Source organism: Hemitrygon akajei, chromosome 7 (genome assembly GCF_048418815.1).
Source record: "Hemitrygon akajei chromosome 7, sHemAka1.3, whole genome shotgun sequence".
Lineage (NCBI taxonomy): Eukaryota > Metazoa > Chordata > Chondrichthyes > Myliobatiformes > Dasyatidae > Hemitrygon > Hemitrygon akajei.
The window spans coordinates 40838416-40862881 of record NC_133130.1 but is presented as its reverse complement, the minus strand read 5'-3'; the positions used below and the strand labels follow the sequence as shown (position 1 = coordinate 40862881).

General features: G+C 38.5%; 1 protein-coding gene across 2 annotated transcripts in view; it reads right to left on the bottom strand.

Annotated features, from left to right (window-relative positions):
- Positions 1-1186: 1186 nt before the first annotated feature.
- The window catches only part of socs5a (suppressor of cytokine signaling 5a), a 62807-nt gene continuing 39527 nt past the window's right edge, over positions 1187-24466 (bottom strand). For both annotated transcript variants that reach the window (XM_073050698.1, XM_073050697.1), the window contains one exon: positions 1187-8075. In XM_073050698.1, coding sequence (XP_072906799.1) covers positions 6447-8060 — 1614 coding nt within the window. In that variant the 5' untranslated portion in view covers positions 8061-8075 and the 3' untranslated portion in view covers positions 1187-6446. The remainder of the gene's footprint in view (positions 8076-24466) is intronic.

Here is a 24466-nt window from a genome sequence, read left to right as displayed (position 1 = left end):
CCTTTTAATTTTATTCCTGTGATCTCCAGTTCCCACCCTGCACCAACCCCACTATCCACTCTGTCCAGCCCCTTCATTTCTCAGCCTTTACTCAGATGAAGATACCCCTAACTTCCCGAATCATTCATTCCAGTTTTCAGTTTTGTAGATATCCTCTAGGTCATCTCCTCTCCTGGCACTTCCATACTACAATGTCCGTCTGCTCTTCAACCATTTCAAACAATGTTTTTATTAAACCAAATAGTATTTTGGCAGAATGAATGATGTGAGGTGTTACCTCTTACTTCTCTACATTAAAGTTTCACCTGGCATGTGGATATGCCAGCCTACCAGCCAACTTGTACCCCACTGTAATTTATCACCAGCTTTACAAACTCATGAACCTTGTCAATTCTTCTGGAACTGCAGGTACACTAACTGTATCATCGTTTCAGTTCCATGCATCACTACAAATAATTCTGTTGGATTGGTAAAACATGAATAGCCTTCAACAAATCAGGCCCTCTTATATCAAATTTTCTCCTGAAGATCAATGTTTCTAAAAACTTCCCACTACTGAGGTTAAATAAAGTTTATCCTGACTCTCTTCTGTGATCATGAGTAAAATTCATCATTTTCAGTCCTTAGGCACCAACTCTGCAGTGCAAAGAAATACATAATGATGAGTACAGCCCCTGAAGTTTTCCTCAAAAATTCAAGGGTGTATCCCATCTGGTCTTGGTGACATTCCGACTTGAAGTTTAGCCATTTTTTTCTGATATCTCCATGCTATTCATTTTTAAACTTGTCTAGAATACAAGTTTCTTCTCCTTTACTATCAACTGAAAAGCACCCTATTCTCTGATGAAGCCAGGACTACTCGCTTCAGCATATAAATTCTCATTCCTGTCTTTCAGTGCCACCTTTCCATGTATGAGCCATTTACTTTTGGATTCAAATTGGCAACTAGGCTTTAGCCCCATCCCTTACTTTAGATTTAACTTATGATTCTTTTGTCATCAGCCAATTCTTCCACTGGTATTTGCAAATCGATATGTTTATGTTACACTTAAAAAACAGGTAACAAGCAAAAAAAAATTCCAGTGATTTGCAAGATTCAAGAAACAATGCTTAACATACATTAGAAATAGTTTACAAAATTTTACAATCATTAGGGGGTTAAAAAAAAAAGACAAGGACAAGGCACTTAGTGTGTGCGTAGTCTTTATTCTATATTAAGACAATGAAGCCAGAGAACACCAAAAAAGCCTGCAGGGTGGAAGAGAAGATAGATGCAATATATAGCAAAATAAACTGAAATTCTATTGTACATGTCAGAATGAGCATTATTCTACGGATAATACAGGATTTTATATGCAACGTAAACAATACCCTAAACAAGCATTTACTTGTTAAAAGTATAACAGAATGCATATTACAAAATTGGCGATGTAGCTGGATCTTTCAGAAAAAATGTAGTCAGTTGGTTTAAAATTCATAAACACTAACATTTGGTTATAAACAGCAATAATTACCTTTACATACCTATAGCGAGTAGCTTACATCAAAGCACTTAATATGCCAATAGGCACGCACAAACATCCCCCACAAAAAAAAAGTAGATTTTTAAAAAAATCTCAAAGTGCACAAATCTATGAGGGGTTAAAAACTTGAGCAAATAAAAAGCTTTCAGCTAAGTTGCAAAAATACTGTTCGACAGCACATTTGACGAACCTTAATGCAATATATGACAGTTAGAAGCAATCAGGTGCACTATCAAACATGGCTTTCCACGCCATAGCTCATAGTGCTCACAACGATTATACTGTATTGTATTTTTTAGAAAATTTTTCTTAAAAAATGGTATTCGAGTCTAACAGTACAGATAAAAGCCAAAACTACATGTACACAATTTAGCAACTGTTGCTCAACCCAAATGGACCTTTTCACCATCTTGCTGAAAAAATACATCTTCACTAAGCTTTGGTTCCTTCTATCAAAAGAATGTAATGCTCCATAGTATTTATAACCTTTTTTTAAAAAGAAAAGCTTGCCCATTTGAAAAATAAACTGAGGAATAATTAATGAATCTAGTATTGATAGGTTTAAAACTCTTGTAAAGTGCTTTAGAATCCAAAGTCACTAGTCCACAGCACAAAAACAATGAGTAACAAAACATCTCCTCAGCATCCATCATGAAAAACATTTTTAAAAACAATCAACATAATAGTTCAAAATAATTAGGACAGGTGTTGCAACCGTGATAGCATCTTTCACCAGCATAAAAGGACAACTTTAATGGTCTGAAATGATTGAAACAGTGACTAAAGAATATGAAACTTGCTAGCACCAATTGCATAATACTTGTTGGGATTTAAATAGAACTGAATTCTAATTCCCTAACAAGGTGCCCCTACTGTTAAATTGTGTACTAGTTTAGGAACAGTTATGGAAAATGAACTAAGACTGCCCAAATTCTAAGCTTACAATGTCAATAAACAAAATATTTGCCGTCGTTCCAAGCCCAAGAGGAAAATTATGAGGAAATTAGCTCAGTGTCAGATCAAGAGCTTTTCCTTGCACTACAACCTGGATGCAATTTTATCCTTAAAATAAGGAAGGTTTTTTTTTAAATGGAAATTAACCAATATAGTTGATCAATATTACCTATTCAAATCCATTTGAATTATTTTGCTTCTGCATCCATGAAGTACAGTTATGAAAATCTAGACAAGCAAAACAGTGATAAAATGGTCTAACATAAACAGTACCTAACCTGAAACAATTTTGTTTGGTTTCAAAGAACTATCAACTAGAGGCCATAGAAATATTAAATTAATAGAATGCAGTTTTAATTCACAAATTTAAAAAAGTTACAAAATAAAAATTGAGAATTGGTGATGCTAATCTAATTTAGTGTGTAGCTGTAGATATACAGTTTCCACATACTGTGCAGGTACAATGTAATGTTAAACCTTTTGTATTCATTGGGATGGCATCCTTGACAGGTCGTTGCTCTGGACAAAACAGCTTGGAGATGCAGGAATATAAAGTGAAAGCACCTCAAAGACGGTAGACTAGAAGGAAGAACTTTAACGCATTACAGAGAACACTCAGCTCAGTACGCAAAGGCAAAATTAGAGACCATCTCAAATTATGACTAATCAAATTTTTAAAATTTCTTCAACATCCACAAAGATGAGTATTAAACTATAAATCTGGGCATATTAAAAGATTTTTGAAAGATCCATTGTCAACTTTTTAATATGTTTTTTTAAACATCCATATCATTCATAATTTGAATTTGATTAACGCAGGAACCAGATATTTGTGGAAATGGTTCAAGAGTCCAGTAGAGCTGAAATGTAAATACTGTACATTGCCTTTCATTCAAATGAGTTCCAGGTATTTGTTGTTCATTGTTTTCTGGCCTTCCTTCTCAAATTCTGCAACTTGTTTCCACCAGCACCATTTCACAAATGCCTGGGAAATCAATGCCCAATTAATCTAATGCTGATAGCACAAGAAATTCCCGGAAAAGACAATCTGCATTTCTGTGAATAATGCAAAATTTACTTCATTAGTTGGCATTGTCCTACTTCTGCACAATGCTTTGAGTGGGAGCCAATTATTAATAAAAAGCCTGGAGAACAGAAAATTCTGCCAGATTTATAATACCTTTCTATATATATATATATATATATATATTTATATTGAACCAATTTGGGGAAAGAAAAACATTGTTAACTTTGATATGCCTTTTGAACTTTTCTTACAGTCCCATTTTACACCTAATGAAACAAATTAAAATATTCAGAAATTGAGAATTTTTTTGAACTGGAAAATGGTACAAGCTATGTAGTAATTCAAGCTTCAAGACACAAGTCTTCTTATTGGCATATTTGTTCCAAAATATTATTGCTTTTTAAAAAAATGCCTAACTTGTAAATGAGGTGCAACAAATGCTATTCAGAAGCCTGCATCAAACAATTGTAGAAATTTCAGGAAAGAATTGATGCAATTGAACCATTTCTACAATTCAGAATACACAATGCCAGAAAAGAATAAAGATGCTTGCCCTTGCAGACATACTAATTATTCTGATAATTTTCTGAAATCTCAAATGAAAGCAAAACCAGGTATTAGAGATGAAATATTGAAAGGTTGCCAGGCAGTTGATACAAATGTTTACAGTTTAAATGTGCAACATCTGAACATTTAATAAGACATTAAAACTGACACATTCTACTCATGTGTGACAAGAATTAGACCTTTATACTAAACAGTCAGAATTGATTTTTATAAATATGAAGTATGTGTATTTACAAGTTTACTAATTAGCTTAAAATTGAAAGCAGTTGCTGCAGTTTTAACTTTCACGGCACCTGTTAACAATACATCTTAAAATTAATCCAATAACCCTAAAGGGGATGTTAGGGTGGTCAAGGGTTTCCCAGGATATGCTTGCACAGCATACAATAGAAAAATATTAACATTATAAAAGCAATTCATGTAAAATGAGATTAATCTTTAAAATATGGAATACAACAAGTGCTTATACTTAGTTTTGATAACTTCACTTAGTTGATCTGGAAACAATTTAAGGCTTCCAATACATACTAAATTGCTTAGCCTTCCAATGCCTTTAGTGCTTGAACAATTAAAAAAAATAAAATCCTGGTTGCACTAAGATTGTTAATCAAAGAACATTAGAAACAATCCAGTTCCACAAACTATCTAATTATTTTCTCTAACAGAAAGTTAACTTGCTAAAAGCTACTCTGTCAAATGAGAAGGTATGCAGCATGGCTTGTTAGTTATCTTAATACAGAACAAAATAAACTAAATTTGGATAGGAGTAAGCTGCACATCCAAGGTTACAGTAGCTGCCTATGATCACATTGGCAAAGAGAGGATCACACTGCAGCTTTATAGAGCAACTATTGAGCTTCTGATCAGTATAGCAGCTACTTAAAAACTTGTGTTGCTTCAAAAACATTAAGAATTCTGGAACTGAAATAGAACACTAAAAGGAAACTTTCAGATGATGGCATTACTATTTAAAGTGAAAGTGACACTGACTCATTAATGATAATATGTGAATATCAAAACAAAGGCCAAATAGGTAGGAAGCATTCTAGTTTTCAATCATACAATGCCAAGTTAAATGACAAAATTCCCATATTAACTAGATGCTTTTAAAATTACCAAAATGCAATTTTGGCTGGTCTTGGGTCCCAAATTATCTAATGGTTACCGACATATTAGAAAATAAGTGGCACCATTTTAAAATGCCTCTAACAATATTATACTAACAGCATGTATTTGAGAAACTTGCACAGCAGCAAGGGTTATCCTATGTTAGCACTTTCCTATTGAATCTTCGCCCAAGGAATCTCATTTTTCCATTACTTAATCTAGCATAGCACCCAGCTGCAATAAAGGTGCTATGGCTTGTTTGTTTACCTTCCAACTTTTCTAGGTATTCAAATCAACTTTCCAATGTACTTTTCATCTACTTTAATGTTCTTGATGTAATTTTCACCCTTAATTTCCAAAATGATTACTCTGAAGAATAAAAATATAGATTTCCGCTCAGACAGCAAAAGCAAACCACCTGTATCCTCTATCTATATTTCTAAACATAATTTAAAGATATCTTCCACTGCATTCTCAGATTTTAATTAAAAGCAGAATTGGGTTTCCTGTACTATTCAGATTTATTACACAACCAAAATCACACTCAGAAAATGCAAGGGATGATATTTTGTTAGTCATGGCCATCAAATATTTCATTAGAAGAGACTGCCATGAAGCGGTCATATGCATTCCAGAAACAAATGCTTGAAAGTGATTTCAAAATGGTAAAAAAAAAGGATCAGACACTGGTTATAATATACTTGAGCTGCATTTTGTAACCACCAGGCATATAATCACCATCTTTAACGGCCCAGAGAATTTATTATCGAAAAAATAGAGCAAGGCATTTCTGATATCCAAATCAAAATCCTTAAAAGCCTGATCAAATTCATTCAATTTCAATGCCAAAATACATAAAGGTGTTCAATCTCAAATGGCAGTTCCTTAAAATTCAATTTCACCACTACTTCAAAGATTTTATAGTAAATATATAATTTCTGTATCAGTTCTGCAGAGAGCTCCATAATTGCTCTAAATTAATTTTATGACCGCACCCCTCAAAGACAACTGCAAAGCTAGAAAATTGCTAACTGTCAACATAATAAATACATGCATGTTAATCTGTATATGGACCTGCAGTATCCACTAAATTACAGACACAAAGTGCCAAAGTACACTAAAAGGAAGTTGCAAAATGGAGTAACCACGTATTGCGACTTAATTCAAGTCTTAAATTATTCATTCTGAACAAAATTTTAATAACGTCCCATACATCCGGGGAAGAGGAGGTGTCAGAGATATCAGTGATATATAAAAAAGATGAGTGCTTATTTAACCTTTGATGGTTCACGTTCTAACCATCGCACTCGTACTTTTTGTTTATAGTGGTACTCTTTCAGATACTCTTGTAGAGGTGGGGGAAGTGGAAGTGCATCTATTCCATCATATGTTGTACAACAACAAATGGCTGCACGGCAGATGTACTGCAGGCTGAAGGGAAGAGTCCTGGTCAGTGGAACAGTCAGCAAAGGTTCAAAAAACATGCATGAACTAGGATCCTTATAATGTTCCAGGAGGCCAGTTACTGTGGAGGAGTGGAAAACACAGGGATCATGGGCATCAAAACTAAAATTGTGATTCCACTGCTCAATCCTGGCATGCAAGGAGCGGTTATAACGACGGAAGCTCACTGAGAAGAGGTAGTCCTCTTGTGCTGAGTCCCTGAGTAGAAATGTGCCTTCAGGCTTGCCATCAAGGAGGGCCTCAGCTTCATAACGATCCATGACCCCCCAATAACAAGGGTTACTTGTAATCTGAAGCAAATCTGGAACCAGGCAATGAATGTAATCAATTTGTGTGTGAACTTTCCAGGGCCCAGGTCTGGCAGCAAGACCAGTATTTTCTCCTGGCATCTGCCGTGTTTTCTGTTTCCGTGCTTGGAGACAAAGAGTAGTAGAATCCTCTTCCAAGTCCCAGTCACCATTTGTCACTCCACGACCGTCACCAGGAAGCTCACTCATTCCAGGTGCTAACTTTGGTCCCAGCTTGTATGTTTGATTAATTTGTGCAGTTGCCTCAAAAGTGTGTATAAGGGCATTGGGAGGAGGATCAACCCCTTCTTCAATACTAAGCCTTCGTCTTTCCCTAAGCCTATCTTCTTCATCTTCTGTAGAAGAAAAAGTAGGATCAAGTGTTTCAAGCCAACAGGCTGACTGTGAGCTCACAGGAGCTGTATGTTGCTTAATAAGATGCCATTTCTGGGCTAGATCTGATCCAGCGGGAAAAGGACATTTTTCAAGCATCAGTTCAGACAGCAAAATTTTTCGCCTACTTGACAACAAGTTCTTTGGCTGTTTATTATGTGTCCGTAATGGAAAACAGAGTCCTACAGTTTCTTGGAAACGCTGGCGTATAGATGGACGTGTCATACCACGATTAGACAAACTCTCCATGTCATGGATGGAACTTACACCATATCGTCTTTCCCGCCTTTGTAAACCAGATCTTGTTCTACTAAAGCGTTTAACTGTTTCAAATGACATTTGGGTTTTTGTCGAGCAGGAGTGTTTCTTCTTCCCTCCCCAAGGAGCATGACGAGAATAAGAGTCTCTTCGAACAAGGTGAGATTCTGATTCAGCAGCCAAATTATCATTTTCTTTATCCAAATCTGCTTCAACAACCTCTGGGATGTGAGATACACAGTTTCCATTTCTTCTGTCCATGGCCACACATGTGTCTGTAACTAAAGTTGTAACTCCATTTCCATTCATTGAAACTCCTAATTCCTGCTGAGGCAGTTCATCGACATTTGCATTTGTGCTTTTACCAACAGAACAACTTGAACAGTTCAAAACATTTTCATTTGGGCCTCCACCGTCATTAACAAAAAAATTCTGACATCGGTACTTCAAACTGCTCCACATCTTTCCAACTTTATCCATAGGTTAGGTACGTATCTAAAAGGATACAAGAAATAGTATTTAAAGTCAGTGCAGAAATAAAACATTTAATCCAACACATCTTAAATTTACCAGAAATGAGATCACATTTTGACTATCAAAACACGTGCATTTAGCAATATCTGAATTTTATCATTACATTGCTTTCATTAATCAAAGGAAATGGCAAGCCCCCAAGGAATTCCCTATATGCTAACATAAAGATACAAAGTCTGAGCCAAAACTTTTGTTCAATATCACATTGTTCAGTAGCCAATTATCAATGAACTATATTTACATAAGAGCACGAGGCCACAAATGGCAGATTCACATTAAAAATGGGAATAATCTGTTTCCAGTTTTTACAAAGCTTGAATGACCAAGATTCTTGGAGGTTCTGACTAACAGCCTTCAACCTGAAATATTAACTCTGCTTTTCCACAGGCTGCATTACCCAAGTATTTCTAGCACAGGGGTCACTAGGCTATGGAAGTGCCAATTTACAAAACATAGAACATAGAATAGTACAGCACACTAGAGGCCCTTCAGCCCACAATGTTGTGCCAACCCTCAAACTCTGCCTCCCATATAACCCCCCACCTTAAATCCCTCCATATACCTGTCTAGTAGTCTCTTAAACTTCACTAGTGTTATCTGCCTCCACCACTGACTCAGACAGTGCATTCCACGCACCAACCACTCTCTGAGTGAAAAACCTTCCTCTAATATCCCACTTGAGCTTCCCTGCCCTTACCTTAAAGCTATGTCCTCTTGTACTGAGCAGTGGTGCCCTGGGGAAGAGGCACTGGCTGTCCACTCTATCTATTCCTCTTAATATTTTGTACACCTCTATCATGTCTCCTCTCATCCTCTTTCTCTCCAAAGAGTAAAGCCCTAGCTCCCTTAAAAATGCAAATTTATGCAAATTCTCCTAGATTCTGTTCTCAAGAATAATACTTGAATATCTCCACCAAGAAACTGTAGAGAGCACCCACAGAAAAACTCAATGCCTTCTGCAAATTCTTCAGCTAAGAGTGGATGTTACAAACCCAAAGCCATCTCCTGTTAGTGTACACTTCAGTGGCAATAATTTTGCTGATCAACAGATCAGCTCTCCTTATGGCTCTACCCCGATTGCACTCTAGCAAACATTTGTCATAGTAAAATTGCTAGCAACAATTTCTATCACCTATATTGACTTCTCTAGTCTATATTTTACACTCAGTATTCATTTACCATTTGAGAGGATTTTCTTTTTTATTTCTGACTTACAAAAAATTGATTACAGCTATCAGGAATAGAGCCCTTGCATAAAGTGGGAACCCTGTATATTTGGTTGGTATTTCCTATTTCCAATTTCTTGATTTTTCACTCTTGGAGAGATAACTCAAATGATAGAATTGCATCTGGAATCTGGTCAAAACTAGTCGAAAGGCTAGTGCTCTTTAGAATGTCAATGGATGTTCTGAACTAAATTACAGCTACAAATTGAAGTCTCATTAAAATTCATAATCAAATGAACCAAAGGTGTGCATAGCTAAGAAAACTCTTGGGGAGTAAAAAAAAACACTTATTTCAATTAAACTCAATTCATTTTTAAAATATTTGGCCTGAATATTAAGGCACAAAATAAATAGAAAAGGCCATATAATCCCTTAAGCTCGTGGCTTACCATGCACCTCAGCTATCCACGCTCTACATCTTTTCATCCAAAAATATCCCTCAAACTTTTACTGAATGTTTCCAGCCTTCAGAAATGCACAAGAACAAAAATGAAAAAAGCTAGGGGAACAATCTTTCAGCATTTCAAACCCTGTCAACCTTCAATATTTCATTTGGGAGACCCCTCTACATTGGTATCATAGCTATTATAAATTTGCATCCTATGCAGTATCAGTTCCATCTTGGGTACTAATCTCCATTGTATCAAAAATCTTTAAGGAGCAGTGCCTCAGAAAGACTGCATCCATTATTAAGGACACCCATTACCGAGAACATGTTTTCTTCTCATTGTTACCAACAGGAGGGAAGTACAGAAGCCTGAAGGCACACACTCAGCGAGCGATGCAGTAACAGCTTCTTCCCCTCTGCCATCCGATTTCTAAATGGACATTGAACCCATGAACACTACCTCACTTTTTTAATACATTCTTTCTGTTTGCACTATTTTAATCTATTTAATATACATATATACTTGCTGTAATCAATTTACCAATTTATTTTCCCCATATTATCATATATTGCATGTATGCTGCTCAGAAGTTAACAAATTTCATTACACTCCAGTGAAAATAAACCTGATTCTGATCCCAGAATTCAATTACAACCTGTGACTAAAATCACATAGTACTCTAAGAATGGTCCAAGAACTTGTCAACCTGCATTCAGACCAACTTTTAGCCTATACCCCCTGAATTTCCACTTGTTAACTGCATGTTCCCAGACCTCTATGTATGCAGATTCATTAGTTCAACATTTAAAAGACCTATTCTTCCTAACAAACCATCTTTTCCCACATTAGATTTAGTACATTAGCTGGAGGTGTGTACTTTTCCTTGGAAAAACAGGGTCTATCATTGAGCATATTTACAATGGGTGCAGCCACAAGAAAGCAGCATCCAAAGACTCCCCTTCATCCAGGACATGTTCTCTCCTTGCTACTGCCACTGGACAGGAGGTACAGATGCCTTGGGTACCACCAGATTCAGAATAGTTATTACCCTACAACCATCAAGCTCCTGAACCAGCATGGATAACTTCACTCAGCTCAACACTGAAATGACTCCACAACCTATAGACTAAATTTCAAGGACTCAGCAACTCATGTTCTCAGTATTATTTACTTTTTATTACTTGCACGATTTGTCTTTGCACATAAGCTATTTGGCAATCTGTTATTTATAGTTATTCATAAAATCTATTGCATTTATTTTCCCATAAAACCAGCAGAAAATGAATCTCAAGGTGACATACATACTTTGATCTACAACTTTCAACCTTTTGGGGGCAGGAAATGGTGTTGCAAGCTTGATGAATGGTATTACAGGTTAATTATATGATTGAAAAGAATTAGGAAATAAGTCCTTTTTTATACACTTTTCTTTGTAATCTTTTCATAGTCCAATACAGGATTGGATGAGTTAGGAATGGGGGTAGGAAAGTGCTACAAGCTTGATATACAGTAGTTCAGACCAATTACAAGACAAAAAAAGGATTAAGAAAGAAGTCCCAATTTCTGCATCAGCTCAAAAAAATCAGGTAGAAAGGCTGAGAATAAAGGTTGGGCTGTAAAATGAAATGCAGGCAGTTTCAAAGCAAGAAACCCAGACACAATAAAATGAACCTGCTATTTGGGTCAAAGTTGCATAGTTCTATAAACTACATGAAGAACTAAGACAGCCAAAGACAAAATGTGGAATGAAACTTGATCAATTTTCTGCAAGGCAAGCCAACTACTTAATTTTACACTGATGTGAACTTAATGCTCAATTCCACTTACTGGAAGACCAATGAAATGCATATTAGGACAAGCTAAGAACATGATAGCCAACTCCATCACAAAAGGAAAGACTTATGCATGCAGGCTACATTATTATTTAACCACATCATTAGTGCAGGTCAATTAAGTATATGAAACTGGAGCAAGGATTCATTACTACTATTATTGAGTACAAAAGATATGCAGCACACAAACTGAAATGGAGGATCAGAAAAATGCAGACAGCAAGCAGAAAATACTATTGCCAGTTTCAAAATATACAATTATACAAATATAATCCATACACATCTTTCTTTTTCTTCAATGCAAACATTTCAATACATTCTCCTTCAATATATCAACATTACTTTTCTCCTTAAATAATGCACCCTTTGAGGCATGGTTACACCGGACCCAACCCCAAGTCTCAACTTCAGAGGAAATGCAACACCCGTCAAACATTGGCTGGAACACAGTCAAGGAAAACAAATTCAGAATACAGGTACAGTACCTCTTAATGGTAGGGGACAACCTGACCACCATATGTTGCAGATACGGCCAACACCCCACTTCTGAGTCATGTCATCATTTAAGTCATCTTCCATTTCATTTGGAGAGAAGAATGGATCATGTCTGTCAGGTCACAATGTATACTCTCCAAAGGACAAGGGGGAGAAATATAATGAACTTCATCCTCATCCTGAGTGTCACCTGTACAGATGGCTACACTGCTGTGTATAGAACTGAAGTACACAAGCACCAAGAGTCACTATGGGCAGTGGCTCTGAGTAGCTCTACCTTTCTCCATGTCACAAAGTATGGATTGCACAATTTTTTTTGGTAGGACCCTGACTCACTACCTGTGCTGTGTAGAAGAGTTTCTACAAAAATAAAAAGTCTTTAACCAATTGACAGGCAATGGTCAGCCCAGAACATCTTGCAGGCCTTGCGGGAGAGGGACATGGTGGATCCTATGGGATGGGTTTCTCAAGCAGTTTATCCATGTCTAAGTCTGGCAGAATGTTACATTATCAAAGATCCTGCTTGGCTCGCTGTGAGAGGGATCCTTCCTGTAATGGTGGAGTCTTCCTCTTGACCCATGCTGCTCGTGTTAGTCATGATGCAAATAAGACAAGTACCCATCTTTTCATGGACAACACATTTGTAAAGATCTGGAAGCTTGTAGATGGTTCTTGTAGAGGTTTTCCCCATGCAGCTACAACACAAAGACTCTTATTTATAGACTATTCCAGGGATACAACTGCTGCTGGAAGATCAACTCATTAGAGAGATGACTTCAATCTGCCTGAAACTTAGCCTTTAATCACAGTAAAAGTAAGATAAAGGCTACAATCAAGTGTTGCTTAGTGACACATTCAAGATGCAGTATGTGATTTGAGATGCACTGATGATAGTGCAAACAACACTAAGGACCACAGTTGAGTATTCTACTGCTGTAAAATGTTGTCTCTTTCACCTCAACTTTGCATTTGAAGTGTCAACTTGTGCAGCTGAATAACACCAAGCTTTTCTTTTACTCCAGAGAAACACATTATAAAAGCTTAAGGATTATCACTGATTCAAAGTTAGATTTTTCAGTGACTTTCACAAAATAAAAGAGATAATAACACATAGCAATGAGAAACACAAATTTTGTAAAGCTTTCCAGCAATTTCATATTACCAACCAATGGCAAGCAAATTCAGACAGGAAGCCAAGTAGGACATTCAAATGGAAAAGAGCCAAAAGAGGACAAAGTGCATCCTTTCTGATTGGAATGATATTCCTGTAGGCTAACGCAAATGGAGAGGGACAAGGATCTAGCTTTTCAAATACAAAAGTTATTAAGTGCCACAGCAGCCTTTCACCCAGTACATGGCAAGTATCTGGAATGCACTGTGGGAGGGAGTGGCAGAAGCAGAGCCACTAACTGCACTTGTGGTACACAAGGCAAGCAAGTAAATTGATGGCAATTGAAGCCTACAGACCAAGTGTGAGAAGATGGGATTAATATAGATAGGCACTCATGTATCAGTGTGGACATGGTGAGCCAAATGCAACATTTCTATGCAGTATGCACATGACTCAAAGAAACAAAATGTGTCCGATATCAAAGTTGTCAGAACTATAGCGTCTTCTATGGTTTTGAATAGTCTGGTTCAGCTCCCATCTGTGCGCTTCAACAGCATTCATGTCCAAAGCTCCCAGAAGCAAGGTTGCATTCTAATATAACAATCTGTTGGCGGAAGTCATAAGGTCAAGCAGCATCCGTGGGTGAGGGGAAAAGTGGGGGAAATCACTGAGAAGCTAACTTGCTTCCTTTTCCATTACTCCCAGAAATCCCCAAACAAACCTAAAACTGCTTGTAGGCCAATCCACAAAGCTAACAGACTTACACTTCATAGCTCCACTATTGCACAGAATACCAATGAGATTAGGATCAGTTGACATCCAGCACAAGTATTTTACAGTTGAAAATCAAGTGTGGTTAAATCTCACATGATCCACTGGAGAAGAGCCAGCATTAGATGTACCTCTATGGTGCTGCGCCATAACCACTTGCTTATCATTCCCATACATTTAAGATTGCATTAGAACACAGAAACGGAAAACCTATAACATAATACAGGGCCTTCTGTCCACAATGCTGTGCCAAACATGTACTTACTTTAGAAATTACCTAGGGTCACCCACAGCCCTCTATTTTTCTAAGCTTCATGTACCTATCCAGGAGTCTGTTAGAAGACCCTAAACAGAAAAAGGGCAAATAGTGAATCTACACGTATTTGCCTTGGCCAACAGCTCATGGAGAATCACAGGTGTTGTCAACTATACATATGGCCTCCTGTTCAACCAGACTCAGCACATTCCAGGGTGAATGCTCAAACATCCTGAGCTGAAAAGCCAGGTGCACCTTGCTGTGGCACCCTATCTTGCAACAGCCATTGTTAGTAAATGTAGCACAATCCTACAGATTACATACATTATTGCAACTGTATCAGACAAGCTAAATATATTGGTAAAAATTAGACAGTACCTTTAGGGTTCTTCAGTGCTATCAAGAAAAAAATGATAGCTTGCAATAAAGGAGATTAAAATTGGAAATCAAGCAGCCAGAATTAGACTGTCAACATCCCAAAGTTGGAAAGGATTTGAGAAATAGTGGGGAAAGACCAAGAAGGAACTTGAAAACAAAAGTAAGACTGATTTTAGGAATGTACTTCACTATAACACTGGGACAGATAAAAGAACTGCACAAATTAGGAAGCAGTATTTAAGTTTAAAGTGCAGAATGAGGGGCTAGTAAAAAAATGTTACAATAATTGAAGATGACATAACCATGGAGAACTGCAGCTGTACTTAGAATAGGTGTGGAATTGATCAAATGTTATAGAAGTAGATGGTCTGAGACACAATTGGGAAAGGAATGCAGCGTAAAATGTGGCCTTTTATCTGAGGAACATCATGGTGAATCTAATTTGCCCACCTCCAAAGCACATAATGTGTCATCAGTACCCTGCCAAGCAAATTCAAATCTTGCCTGCTCTATACAAATTGCATTACTTTCCAAAGTACTTTTTGTAACTGCCTGCCAAATGTGTTTACTTTGGTCCCACAACAATTTGCTGTATCACACTACTTCCTCATTTATTCGTCCAATGTGGATGACCTCATTTTCCCATATAATGATCAATGTGTGAACTTCTTAACCACGTAGTTAGCCGATTTTATCCCTCTGCAGACCCTGCAAAAACGCCAAAAATAGTTTAATCAGCAAATAGGGCTGGTGTACATTTGATCCCTAGCTAATCTGAAAATGACTCCGTTATCCCTGCACAATTTTCTGCTAATTAGTCAATCCCCTATCCATGTCACTATTTTATACTCAACACCATGCATGCTCATCTTGTGCAACAACCAGATGTTTTTATTAAATTCCTTCTGAAAATCCAAGTATACTACAATAATGTATTCATCCATAGTATATCCTTCAAAGAACTTTCAGAAATACGTCATACAATTCCCCTTTCAAAAAACCACAATGTCTCTGCTGAACTGTCTTATGATGCAAGTGCTCTACTACATTACCACTTTACTGATGGATCAAAGACAAACTCTATTAGGCATTAATTTATATTTCCTTGGTTATACCATTTAAAACTTTTGATGTCTTTTTACCATTAAAAATGAAAGACCAAACACAGGCCCAGACTGAAATTCATGTTTATTTTACCCACTAAAATCTGCAATTTTTTGTCCTATCAATCTGCAGTGTCAAACTGGTTCTGTATTAGTCATCCATGCAGTTATTAGTCAATAGTTGAGACTGAGAAAGGACCATTGTGGGATATATCCTTCATATCCTTCAGTCTTATTACAAACAAACTACCTAACCCAGATCAATTTGGGCGGCATAGTGGCACAGCTGATAAAACTGCTGCATCAGAGTGCTGAAAGACGCAGGTTCAATAAGCCTGACTTCAGCTGCTGTCTATATGGTGTTTGCACGTTAACCCCATGACCACATGCATTTCCTCTGGTTGCTCCAGTTTCTTTCCACATCTCAAAGACATTTACTGGTAGGTTAAATGAAAACCACAAATTGTCCTTGGCATGTAAATGAGAGAGGTTGGAGTTGGTGAGTACGTGGTAAGAATTTTTTTTTAATAAAAGGGCTAAATTCTGAGTGATTACAGGTGGGCTTAGACTCAGTGGACTGAAGGGCATGTTTCTGTACTGTATTGATATATTAAAATTTGGTTCCCTGTGCATTAATAAGATTGCATCATTATGGAATGCTTCCTGGAACATGACTTCAATCATTTAAAATTTGCTATTATGGCTAAAACCTCAAAAGTCAATTAGGCTCATTGGTTAAGAATGCAGGATTTTAAAGTCCACACTTGCTTTTTATAACCTGTTCAACAGCCAGTTTAACTTATGGCTTCCAGTACAAAACATGCCAGTTCTCTTAAGTAAGTGTCCGAAAAATAGTGAAAAAAGAAACAAACCTAGATTGCATTGAAAACACTAGCTTTTCTTGAAAATCCTAAAGATGAAACAGATCCTAGGAACAGTCTTACTGCTATTATTTTTCCAACAATCCAAAATAAATGAACCAATATTTAAATAAAATCAAGTAGCCAAATTATTTAATTTAATTCACAATTAGGTTAAAAATGATCAAATAATGTTTCCTGCACTGCTCGTGCTGACAATATATTTATAAAACAATCTAAATTTGATTGCTGATTCACAGTTTTAAATTATAGCAGAAATCAGAATAACCAGCATTAAAAAAAAGTGGTTCAAAACCTCAAAGAATGATTCAATGTCTTTATACCTCTTTCCTAAAAAAATTAATTTTAATTACGCACATCACGTTAACTTGAAAAGTCATAGAACTGTAAGATTTAACAGAATTATGAAAAGAACATACCCAAAGTTCATTTACTAGGTAATTCCAGAGTGTTGCAGCAGGAGAAATTCCTAGTAGAGCTCATGAAAGATGCTATATACTTAAATTAGAAACAAAGAACATACAGCACAATACAGGCCCTTCAGCCCACAAAGCTGTGCCCAACATGTCCCTACCTTAAAACTACCTAGGCTTTATTCATAGCCCTCTATTTTTCTAAGTTCCATGTAGCCATCCAGGAGTCTCTTAAAAGACCCTATCGTTTCCACCTCCACCACTGCTGCCGGCAGCCCATTCCACACACTCATTATAGGTAGTCCCCGAGTTACGAACGTCCGACTTACGGACAACTCGTACTTACGAATCGAGGAAGGAGAACGTTGTCTGCCATTTTAAGTCGGATCGTGACGACGTCCGCGATTTTAAGTCGTTGCCGTTGACACTGTGTTGAGTATTTAACTTTGTATTTGGCTTAAATTTCTGGTCGGCTGGTGGCGCAGTGAGATCAGCGCCGGGCTGGAGAACAGAGTTTCCCGAGTTCAATCCAGTGATAGACTGTTCCCGTGCTGGGTTGATGTTGACCCAGTGACTCCCGTACCATCTGTGTTGCGTTGATGTCGAGCTCGCAACTCGATCTCATAAAAAAAACTACCACCTCCAGTTTAAATTCCCACGTGGAGTATTGTGGATGATCAAATACCCAAACACAGCACAGCCCCCACTTGTCCCATTTAGCCTGTATCAATGCGGTGGTCCTTAGGACCCAGCAGACCTCGGGACCCACCACCCGCAGTGTTTCTATTCCATTGATGGGAAGTGATCGTGATTGAAAATAAAGTGGAAACAATAAAGCGTTTGGAAAGAGGTTAAATGCCATTGGTCATTGGAAAAGTGTTAGGCTACAGTCGGTCAACGATCGAAACAATTTTAAAGGATAACGGATAAAGTGAGAAGAATGGAGCATGTGAAAAGCGCTGCCCCGATGAAAGCTACAATTATTACTAAGCAACGCAGTGGTTTAATTATTGGAATACATGTTTCTTAAGTGTTTTATATGCATAGAAAGGTAAAATATATACCATATACTAAGACAAACGTTTGACTAACTGACGCTAAATAATACTGGATGTACCTATTCCGACTTCCGTACAAATCCGACTTAAAGACGGACTCAGAAACGGAACTCGTATGTAACCCGGGGACTGCCTGTACTCTCTGCGTGAAGAAAAACCTAACCCTGACATCTCCTCTGTACCTACTTCCAACCACCTTAAAACTAGCCCTCTCATGCCAGCCATTTCAGCCCTGGGGAAAAGCCTCTGACTATCCACACGATCAATGCCTCTCATCATCTTGTACACCTCTATCAGGTCACCTCTCATCATCTGTCACTCCAAGGAGAAAAGGCCGAGTTCACTCAGCCTATTCTCATAAGGCATGCTCGCCAATCCAGGCAACATCCTTGCAAATCTCCTCTGCACCCTTTCTATGGCTTCCACATCCTTCCTGTAGTGAGGCGATCAGAATTGAGCACAGTACTCCAAGTAGGATCTGACCAGGGTCCGACACGTGCAACGTTACCTCTCGTCTCTTAAACTCAATCTCATAATTGATGAAGGCTAATGCACCGTATGCCTTTTTAACCACAGAGTCAACCTGCGTAGCAGTTTTGAGTATCCTATGGACTTGGACCCCAAGATCCCTCTGATCATCCACACTGCCAGTCTTACCATTAATGCTATATTCTGCCATCATATTTGACCTACCAAAATAAACCACCTCACACTTAGCTGGGTTGAACTCCATCTGCCACTTCTCAGCCCAATTTTACATCCTATCAATATCCAGTTGTAACCTCTAATAGCCCTCCACACTATCCACAACACCCCAACCTTTGCCATCAGCTAATTTACTAACCCATCCCTCCACTTCCTCATCCAGGTCATTTATAAAAATCACAAAGAGTAGGGGTCTCAGAACAGATCCTTGAGGCACACCACTGGTCACCAGCCTCCATGCAGAATATGACCCATCTATAACCACTCTTTGCCTTCTGTGAGCAAGCCAGTTGTGGATGCACAAAGCAATATCCTCTTGGATCCCATGCCTCCTTACATTCTCAACAAGCTTTGCATGGGGTACCTTATCAACTGCCTTGCTAAAATCCATACACACTACATCTACTGCTCTACCTTCATCAATGTGTGTAGTCACATCCTCAAAAAATTTAAATCAGGCTCATAAGGCATGACCTGCTTTTGACAAAGCTATGCTGACTATTCCTAATCATATTATGCCTCTCTATATGTTCATAAATCCTGCCCCTCAGGATCTTCTCCATCAGCTTATCAACCACTGAAGTACAACTCAATGGCCTTTAATTCCCTGGGCTATCCCTACTTCTTTCTTGAATAAGACAACAATATCTGCAACCCTCCAATCCTCCATAACCTCTCCTGTCCTCATTGATGATGCAAAGATCATTGCCAGAGGCTCAGCAATCTCCTGCCTCACTTCCCACAGTAGCCTGGGGTACATCCCATCCGGTCCTGGTGACTTATCCAACTTGATGCTTTCCAAAAGCTCCAGCACATCCTCTTCCTTAATATCTATATGCTCAAGCTTTTCAGTCCACTGCAAGTCATCCCTACAATCGCCAACATCCTTTTCCGTAGTGAATACTGAAGCAAAGTACACATTAAGTACTTCCGCTATTTCCTCCAGTTCCATACGCACTTTTCCACTGTCACACTTGATTGGTCCTATTCTTTCACATCTTATCCTCTTACTCTTCACATACTTGTGGCCTTGGGGTTTTCCTTAATTCTGTCCGCCAAGGCCTTCTCATGGCCCCTTCTGGCTCTAATTTCATTCTTAAACTCCTCCCTGCTTGCCTTATAATCTTCTAGATTCCTATCATTACCTAGTTTTTCGAACCTCTCGCAAGTTCTTCTTTTCTTGACTAGATTTACAACAGCCTCTGTACACCACAGATCTTGTACCCTTCCATCCTTCCCATGTCTCATTGGAATGTACCTACTCAGAACCCCACACAAATATCCGCTGAGCATTTGCCACATTTCTTCTGTACATTTCTCTGAGAACATCTGTTTCCAATTTATGCTTCCAAGTTCCTGCCTGATAGCCTCATATTTCCACTTACTCCAATTAAACGTTTCCCTAACTTGTCTGTTCCTATCCCTCTCCAATGCTATGGTAAAGGAGATACAATTGTGATAATTATCTCCAAAATGCTCTCCACTGAGAGACCTGACACCTGACCAGGTTCATTTCCCAATACCAGATCAAGTACACCCTCTCCTCTTGTAGGCTTATCTACATATTGTGTCAAGAAACGTTCCAGAACACACCTAACAAACTCTACCCCATCTAAACCCCTCACTCTAGGGAGATGCCAACCAATATTTGGGAAATTAAAATCTCCCACAACAACCCTGTTATTACTCTTTTCCAGAATCTGCCTCCCTATCTGCTCGTCAATGTCCCCGTTACTATTGGGTGGTCTATAAAGAACACCCAGTCGAGTTATTGACCCCTTCCTATTCCTAACTTCCACCCACAGAGACTCCATGGACAACCCCTCTATGACTTCCTCCTTTTCTGCAGCCGTGACACTATCTCTGATCAACAGTGCCATGCCTCTACTTCTTTTGCCACAATCCCTATCCTTTCTGAAATATCTAAAGCCTGGCACTTGAAGTAGTCATTCCTGCCCCTGCACCATCCAAGTCTCTATAATGGCCACAACTTCATAGCTCCAAGAGCTGATCTATGCTCTAAGCTCATCTGCTTTATTCATAATACTCATTGCATTAAAACAGACATGTCTCAAACCATCCATCTGAGCGCGTACCTTCTCTATCACCCGCCTATCCTCCTTTTCGCATGGTCTCCAAGATTTCGCTTTTGTGAGCCAGCCTCCCTTTCCTGTCACTTCAGTTCAGTTCCCACCCCCCAGCAATTCTAGTTTAAACTCTACCTGATAGCCTTAGCAAACCTCCCCGCCAGTATGTTGCCCCCCCCCCCCCCCCCCCCCGGGATTCAAGTGTAACCCATCCTTTTTGTACAGGTCACAACCACCCCAGAAGAGGTCCCAATGGTCCAGAAATCTGAATCCTGCACCCTGCTCCAATCCCACAGCCACGCATTTATCTTCCACCTCATTCTATTCCTATACTCACTGCCACGTGGCAAAGGCAGTAATCCCAAGATTACTAACCTTGAGGTCCTGCTTCTCAACTTCTTTCCCAACTCCCGTAGCCTGTCTTCAGGACCTCCTCCCTTTTCCTACCTGTGTCATTGGTACCAATATATACCACGACCTCTGGTTGTTCTCTTTCCCACTTCAAGATATCGTGGACACGATCAGAAACATCCCGGACCCTGGCACCTGGGATGTAAACTACCATCTACGTTTCTTTCCTGCATCCACAGAATCGCCTATCTGACCCCCTAACTCAAGAGTCCCCTATCACTGCTGACATCCTCTTCCTTTCCCCACCCTTCTGAGCCATAGGGCCAGACTCTGTGTCAGAGGAGTAAGTACTGTTGCTCTCCCTTCCCCCCCCCCACCCCAACAGTACTCAAGCAGGAATACTTATTGTTAAGGGGGACAGCCACTGGGGTACTCTCTAGCACCTGCTTCTTGCCCTTCCCTCCTAGAATGTTACCCACTTCTGTCTCCTGTGGTCCCGGGGTGATTACCTGCCTATAGCTTCTATCGCTTCCTCACTCTCCCTGACCAGATGAAGGTCATCGAGCTGCAGCTCCAGTTCCCTAATGCAGTCTTTAAAGAGCTGCAGCTTGACACACCTGGTGCAGAAGTGGTCATCCAGGAGGCTGGGAGTCTCCAGGACCTCCCACATCTGACATTGAGCATGGAAAACCAGCCTCACACACATACTTTGTCTTTATTTTAAACAGATAACCTACTTGGCCGACCCCTTATCGCCTAAGCCCTGTTGAGCCAAAGCCTTCCTACTCTGATTCCCACTACTCTGACGCCCACTCTGTAAATCTATCTTCTTTTTAAACTCTTCCCGCTGTTCTCACTGGCCGACCCCCACGTGCTTGCACAGTCATGCCCCGCTCAACCTGCCGAATAACCCTGAAATTTAACCTGATCTTTTAAAACTCAAGTCACAGCTGCTCAACTGAATTACAGATTCTTTTCTAAAGATAAAATTAGTAATGCAGGATGTTGCTAGAATTTTGAAAATTATATTCTACAGGCAGTCCCCAGGTTACGAACGAGTTCCGTTCCTGAGTCCATCTTTAAGTCGGATTTGTATGCAAGTCAGAACAAAAACATCTTGTATTATTACTATGCTGTGTTCCACTGCATTGCTTAGTAATAACTGCAGCTTTCATCGGTACAGGGCCTTTCGCATGCTCCATTATTCTCATTTTATCCTTTAAAATTGTTCTGATCATTGACCGACTGCAGCCTAATGCTTATCCAATGACCGATGACGTTTCACCTCTTTACAAATGCTTTATTTCCTTTCTTTTTCCATCTTTTTATTATCGTTATTAACAACAAAATAAAATTGATACATAGATAATGGGATTACAAACGTACATATTTCAACTAACTATAAAAGATTACAAGAACAATGATTACAGTATAAATAAGTATTCCCACATCGTAAATGATACAATATACAAATAGACAAGGCAAACCTAGGTGTATCATAATATAAAATAAAAAGAAAAAAGAAAAAGAAAAAAAGAAAAAAAATTATGCAAAAAACTAATCTAAAAATCTAATAACTAATAGAGAAGAAAAAAAACAAAGAGAAAAAGAAAAAATAAAAAAGAGAAAAAAAAGGGCTGTTTATAATATCTCACAAAAATACAAAATCGTCAGTGTCGTCAACTCCAATCCTCTTGACATATATGCAATCAAAACTGGAAAATCAAATAGGCCTGGAACAGGGTCCTATTACATCATGTGAAAATATTGAATAAATGGTCTCCATATCTTTTCAAATTTAGTAGAAAAATTTAAAAATTTGGCTCATTTTTATTCCTATATAAATCCTATTTGTGATAGATGTCAATCTGAAATAGCGTCTTTAACTCATATGTTCTGGTCGTGTCCGCTTTTGAAAAAATATTGGAAAGATATTTTTGATATTATCTCTGCGGTATTGAACATTGATTTATAACCCCATCCTATTACCGCAATTTTTGGTTTACCAATGATGGACTCACTTCATTTATCTTCTTCCGCTTGTCGAAAGATTGCATTTCTTACACTAATGGCTAGAAGATCTATTTTGTTGAATTGGAAGGAAATTAATCCTCCTACTGTATTTCATTGGTTTTCTCAAACTATGTTATGTTTAAATTTAGAAAAAATTAGTAATGCTTTATTTCCACTTTATTTTCAATCGTGATCGCTTCCCGTCAACGGAATAGAAACATAGTGGGCAGCGGGTCCGAGCTTTGCCGGCTCCTGAGCTCCACTGGGTCCTAAGGACCACTGCACTGAATTCCCCGGGTCCTAAAGTCCACTGCATTGAGACAGGTTAAATGGGACAAGTGGGGGCTGTGCTGGGTTTGGGTATTTGATCCTCCTCAACACTCCGTGTGGGAATTTAAACTGGAGGTGGCAGTGTTTTTTTTAAAAAAAAACGAGGTTGAGTTGAGAGCTTGACATCAACCTGCCATGCTCGGGAGCGGTCTGTCACTGGATCAAACTCGGGAACCTCCATTCTCGAGCCCGGCACTGATCTCACTGTGCCACCAGCCAACCGGAAGGTGGGGGGAGGGGGTCAGGGTGAATCTTGCCAAGAAAAATTTAAGCCAAATTTTAAGTTACACACTCAGTGTCAACAGCAACAACTTAAAATGGTGGAAGGCGTCACAATCCGACTTAAAATGGCGAACAGCGTTTTCCTTCCTCAGTTCGAAGTACAAGTTGTTCGTAAGTCGGACGTTCGTAACTCGGGGACTACCTGTATACAGTAATTTTATCAGATTATATTGTTCTGCGATTAACTGCAAGTAAGATCTTCCAATAAGATTCATCATCTGATATTACAAGTCAGAAGCTTAATATACTTTTGAATAACAGACCTGAAGAGTATATCCATTCCATGTGTAAAAGAACTAAAATTTTGTCCCACTCTGGATTTGACTTGAATGTTATATTTACAATACTGGCATACATTTACCCAATGCTGAATTCCTTAAGAAATTATTTCTTTAATATTCAAAAGAATAAGAGTGAAGTTTAATTATATCCAACAGATTATATATTAATACTCTTTTTTAAAAAAAAATGTTCCTTCCTTTTGTGGCCATCCTTTGGTCTGCATAATTCATATGCACAAACAACAAAATTATGTAATTCAAACTTGGTCTCTTTCTCATGAACATTAGAATCAGGCAGAATTGGCTAGGTGTAAATGTGCCTACTGTAACATAACTGCAATATAAAATTGCCCCAAATTCTGAATCAATGGAAAAGGATACTTAAACATT